At 46.0% G+C, this 5,838-nt stretch overlaps 1 protein-coding gene across 1 annotated transcript; it reads right to left on the bottom strand.

Annotated features, from left to right (window-relative positions):
* Window positions 1-3,104: 3,104 nt before the first annotated feature.
* Window positions 3,105-4,996, bottom strand: LOC109782819 (uncharacterized protein At2g23090). The gene is made up of 3 exons (XM_020341429.2): window positions 4,720-4,996; window positions 4,585-4,625; window positions 3,105-3,492 (listed from the first exon to the last, which is right to left on the bottom strand). The coding sequence occupies exons 1-3, from the start codon at window positions 4,790-4,792 to the stop codon at window positions 3,373-3,375; spliced, it is 234 nt and encodes a 77-aa protein (XP_020197018.1). The 5' UTR covers window positions 4,793-4,996; the 3' UTR covers window positions 3,105-3,372.
* Between the last annotated feature and the right edge of the window lie 842 nt (window positions 4,997-5,838).

Here is a 5,838-nt window from a genome sequence, read left to right as displayed (position 1 = left end):
AGCAACGTTAGCAGAATTTTCACCTTGTTTGTTACCTTTCCTCTTTTCCTTGTTCTGCAACTTGAAACACTCAGAGATGCCATGCCCGTCTCTCTTGCAATACCTGCAATACTTCTTGTCTCTGGATTGCGACCGACCCCTGTATCCGTTTTTACTTTTGCCTCTGTTTCCATTATGTGAGTTCTTCTCCTTTGTCCTGCCACGAACAGACAATCCCTCGGCTTGGGATGAACTCGAACCATCATGAGGCACCAGTAATTTCATCTTCTCATTAGAGTTCAAAGCTTCATAAACTTCATCAAGTGTGAGAGTATCACAACTGTATAATATGGTGTCTCTAAAATTGGTATAAGAACTTGGCAGAGAACAAAGTAACATTGAAGCAGTATCTTCCTCTTCATACTTAACCTCCATTGCAGCTAGATCGGACATGATCTCTTTAAATTTTGAAATATGATTCAAAACATTATCTCCCTCGGGTAACCTACGCAGGAATAATTTTTGCTTCAGATGCATCTTGATGGTGAGATCTTTAGTCATGCAAATCCCTTCCAACTTTAACCATAGAGCGGCGGCAGTTTTCTCGCTGAAAACTTCCTGCAAAATATTATTATGCAAATGGAGTTGAATTTGTGACAAAGCCTTACAATCAATTCTTTTCTCCTCAACAGTCCAGTCTTGAATTCTATTCTTCCCAAAACTATCCAGTGCTTCATCATAGTCGGACTGTGGCAACAAAGCCCGCATCTTGACTTCCATAGGGTAAACCTTGTGTCACGGTCCAGCAGCGGAAAATCGTACTCCCTCCGTCCGGAAATACTCGTCGGAAAAATGAATGTATCTAGATGTATTTTAGTTCTAGATACATTCATTTTTATGCATTTCTCCGACAAGTATTTCTGGACGGAGGGAGTACTTCATGGAGGCCATAAATAGATAAATCTAATAGCTCTGGTAGACGTAGCAACGCACTAATGAACTAGTACTAGTCACGTACTAGCAATTAGTGGTCAAACAGTAGCTTCACGTGAAAGTAGTACTGGTTGAAGTAGCACTCGATCTGCACTCGGAGTTTGGTTTGTCTTCAGGTGGAGTTGCAGCCGCGCGAACGCAATGACTCGGCGGATTGAGCCTCGATACTTGGAGCATGTACATGGAGGCGTTGAGCAGTTGCGGCAAATCACCTCGCGATTTGAAGAGTCCAATCGGCGAAACAGGCTCGGTCTCGGCAGCAGCAGAAATCGATCTGCACTCGGATCAACGGATCGCCAGACGCGTGCGGCGGCGCACACGGAACCCTAATCCTCTCGATATCAAATCTCGTATCTGAAACTTGGCTTTGTATACCACTTGTGATAATAACGAGAAATAAACGAGACAGAGAGACATGGATTTTTACGTGAAAACCCTTGCGGGAGAAAACCACGGACGCACGAAGGCGCAATCACTATGAGGAGGAGTATTACAAGCACGAGACGAGAGACCGTCTTAGGTGCGACTACATGAAGTATATATGAGGGGCAACACATAGGAGTCCTTGTAGGACAAGGAAACGAGTTGTACTCGTACGTGTCGGTACCAACGCAAAGGCACACACCGTATGTACTACGTCTAGTCCAATACGGTACTAGAATTTGGATCATAATTTAACAGAAAGGATCAAAATATGGACTGGTCCATGGATTCCTAGAGGAAACACACGGAGGCCCAATACACCAAAAGGTAACCATCTGGTGGACAAAGTAGCTGATCTGATCAACCCGATAATAAACCAATGGGATATGCAGCTGGTATAACAGACCTTCTCAGATGAGGATGCAAACCTCATCATGCGAATACCCATTCAAGAAGATACAGGTGATTTCATTGCATGGCATTATGATAAAAAAAAGATCATTTTCTGCTAAATCAGCTTATAAGGTGGTTGTAGATAGTGCAGCTAGAGATTCTGTATTAGGGCTAACATCAACTTCCATTGCAGAAGGGGAAATCTCAAGCTTCAACTGGAAGAAGTTATGGGCGCTCCCTCTACCAAACAAAGTACTGCATTTCTTATGGAGAGTTGCGACATACAGCCTTCCCTTGCGAATGAAACTTCATAGAAAAGGTATTCCTGTTGATACTAGGTGCCCTCTTTGTTATAGATTGGGTGAGGATGGAGGCCATCTCTTTTTTAAATGCAAAAAAGTTAAAAATCTGTGGAGAGCATCTCAACCTGAACACATCAGACTAAAGTTAGTCGAATGTCATATGACCCAAAGGAAGTATTCGAAAACATTTTCACTTTAAAGAAAACCGAATGCTTGAAAGTTTGCTTACTTTAATGGTTATGGTGGCATGAAAGAAACAACGCTAATAAGGATGAACCCACAAGATGTATACAGGAAGTATCATCTTCAATTGACTTGCATGAAGGACAAGACAAAGAAGGAAGAGATGAGGAAGCAAGCAAAACATAAGTGGAAGCCACCTCTGAAGGGAATTCTCAAGATAAACACAGATGGATCCTTTACTGGAGAAACACACTCAGAAGGTTGGGTTTCACCATCAGGAATGACCAAGGAACGCTCCTGGCGGCAGGTGCTGGAAATCTGAATCATGTCTCCAGTCCATTACATGCTGAAGCTTTGGCCATTCAGCAAGCAACTATTACTGCCACTCATTTGGGCTGCCAACAAGTGATATTTGAAACAGATTCCACAACGCTGAAGGAAGCAATAACAAGTAACAACTACTCTTTCAGCTTTAGGCACTTTGTTTACAGATGTGAAGTTTAAGATGTATGTAGGTCTGAATGTTGTAAGTGTGAATCATTGTAGCCGTGGTTGCAATAAAGCAGCACATATTTTTTATTTTTTTGCGGGGGAGCACATATGTGTTAGCTGCAAGTGGAGTCTATATGGAGAGTGGCTGCTATGAGACTCGGCTTAGCCACTTTCCGCAACCTGACTAGACGCTGTTGCTGGTGATATGGCCAGCGAGTAATCATAATAGAAATCTGTGTTTGCTTTCGAAAAAAAAAAAGACTGCTCATGTTTGATGCTGCTTGGCTGTAAACCGTGCTCTGACCAAGCTAGCATCGGTGCCATTGGAAGCGAGAAACATTATCAAAAAGATAAATTTTGTGACAGCATACTGACTAAGCACGAGGAGCAAATCCACACAGGACTAAGATATTGTAGCACAACAGGCTGATAGAGGACGATTACATAGTAGATGGGCACACAACCAAAGCAGCTGGGACAGCAGCACACCAGAGTTCAGACCCAAGCTTAGGTCAACAATCAGTCATTGCGGAACATGATAATACTAGGTGGATTATGACAGCTTCTCTCTCTCTTTTATCTCTCTCTCCATCTGATTGGGCAGATATCACTGCTTGAGGTGGGGGAAGCACTGGACGAGGTCGCTCTTCGGATGCTTCGCCTCAGCATGCTCCTTGCACTTTGCTTCAGAGGTGGTGCAGATGAAAGTCTGCATGCATATCTTGCACTGCATTGGGAAGGAAGCATTGATCAGATGATCGGGCAATTTAGCAAATAATGTTTCTAAGATCTCTAAACTTATAACGTATTCACTAGACCGGTATGATGTGCAAGACAAAGCCACAGAACCATTTCAGCTATCCAATATGGTGTACATCCATTGGCAGACAAGAAATTTGATGAACTCGTAGGCAACATGACTGCCAAGATTGTTTTGTCAAGACTAATTATACACTGCAATGGACAGTTTTACATTATATCAAGAGCCACATCACTTTGTTACTAATTCAAGGTCTGAGCAGTTGGGCTCCAAGAGACTAGAATTTTTCACCTGTGTCGACAGTAAGGAAATGTAGCTATTTGGCATCTCAAGCTCAGTCCATCAAGTTGGTAAGCAAACAACGGGCGCATCCACTGGGATTATACACTAACTTAACAAGAGTCTTCCAGCTACCCCTCCCCGTGGATCCTAATGATTAACTGGTACCATCCAGAACTAGTTTCAGACACAAGCATAGCCTTGCTTGGTAGCAGTCCAAAGCTGGTTCGGACATGCCACACTCTTAAAGCTGTCAGATTATATCTCTTTGAACTACCAAGTGTCTCTTACTCATCAAACAGCGCACACACTGTGAAGGTTGCAACTTTGCTTGGCAGAACTCAGGCAGACAAACAACTAGTAGTAACTTGTAATTCGCACGATATGCGATGAGAATACCCCCAGATCTATGCCCGAAGGAGCAATTTTGGTACAATTAACTTGTAATCTAGCATACTAGTATGTTGATACGCTAGCTATAGTCCTGGCAGTCAAAAGTACATGATTCCCTTCGTTTCTCTTGGCGCAATTGAGAAATAAGCTCCAAATCCTACCGATAATCGCCGCACAAAAAAGAAAAAACCATCCACCCAGAGTCCTATCGAGAAATAGGCTACCAATCTTCGTTGCAACTGACGGGGCACGCATCCCGTCCCAGTCAAAGGCGTAATTTCAACAAATTCAACAGATAACAGTCTCGTCAGCGGAAAAAAAATCCCCAATCGCTAGAGAGGGTTAGATCGATTCGATCGATTGGATAGGCGGGATTAATCGGCGCACCTGGATGTTCATGGCCTTCTTGTTGGCCTCGAGCTGGCTCCCTGCGAAGGATCAGAAGAAAAAACACCGACAGGATCAGATCAGGAAGACCAACAAGATCTGACGACCAAGAGAAGGGGGAATTAGCTCCGTTACCCTTGCCGCCCTTCAGCTTCTCGAGGTTCCTCTCCCTCGCCATCTTGGACTTCTGCGCGTTGCCGCCGCCCATGGCTGTTGATTCCTCGACGAGACGATGCTTTTTCTGCTTCGGCGGAAATTTGGTGGGGAAGGCGAGAAGCAGGAGGCGGCTGCGTTTAATAGACGTGGAGGTGGGAGGTGGAGGCGGAGGCTGACGTTGGCGTCAATCAATCGCGGGCAACTTGCGCGTGCCAGTGTCCGTGTGGACCCCCGCTGAAGGAGGGCGTATCTGGACCGTCCGTTAGCTGCTCGTTCCGAGGTCTAGAACCATCTGTGAAAGTGGTGCTATGAACCGGGTCTAGAAATAGCTGTAAGAAAACTGGGTCTATAAATAAAATTCAAAATGCTTTAACGGAATCGATAAAAATCTGACGTCGATTTTTAATCTGGAAACAAACGTCTCCTGGACGGTTGATTTCTGACAAGAACCTCGCAGCTACACCGGGACCAATATCATGGTGCCACGTCACGTGGCAGAGATGAGCGGGTTGTGCCGTCCTCGGAGCGTTGGGGGGGGGGGGGGGGGGGGGGGGGGGGGGGACGACCACATAGCCGCCCCATGGATTGCACAGGTCAACCATCACTTCAGCAAGCCAACATCGATTCCGTCACGAATTCCGACCTGTGTCGGCATCGCCGCGTCATCACTTCATATCATGCCGACGTCCACCATCCCAGCCTGCTCCGTCACGTCGGCTGACGTGAGGGCTCTAGCGTCACCTCATCGATTTGCCCCCGCCACCTCGGCTGGCTCAAGGAGTTAAGGGCTTCGGCGTCATCACTTCATCGACCTACTCTGGGGGCTCCAACGTCGCCCCGCTGACCTGCTTCGTCATGTCAGCTGGACCAAAGGTTTCGACTCGCAGCATCAACTGTGTTGTGTCGTCACTTCATCAACCTACTCTAGGGGCTCCAACGTCACCCCGCCGACCCGCTTCGTCATGTCAGCTAGACCGGAGGCTTCAATTCGCAACGTCAATCGTGCTGTGTCGTCACTTCATCGACCTACTTTGGGGGCTCCAACTTCACCCCGGCGACCTGCTTCATCATGTCAGCTGGACCGTAGGCTTCGACTCG

Source organism: Aegilops tauschii, chromosome 2 (genome assembly GCF_002575655.3).
Source record: "Aegilops tauschii subsp. strangulata cultivar AL8/78 chromosome 2, Aet v6.0, whole genome shotgun sequence".
In the NCBI taxonomy this organism is placed as follows: Eukaryota; Viridiplantae; Streptophyta; class Magnoliopsida; order Poales; family Poaceae; genus Aegilops; species Aegilops tauschii.
The sequence above is the reverse complement of the archived record's forward strand: the minus strand, read 5'-3'. Positions and strand labels throughout refer to the sequence as shown.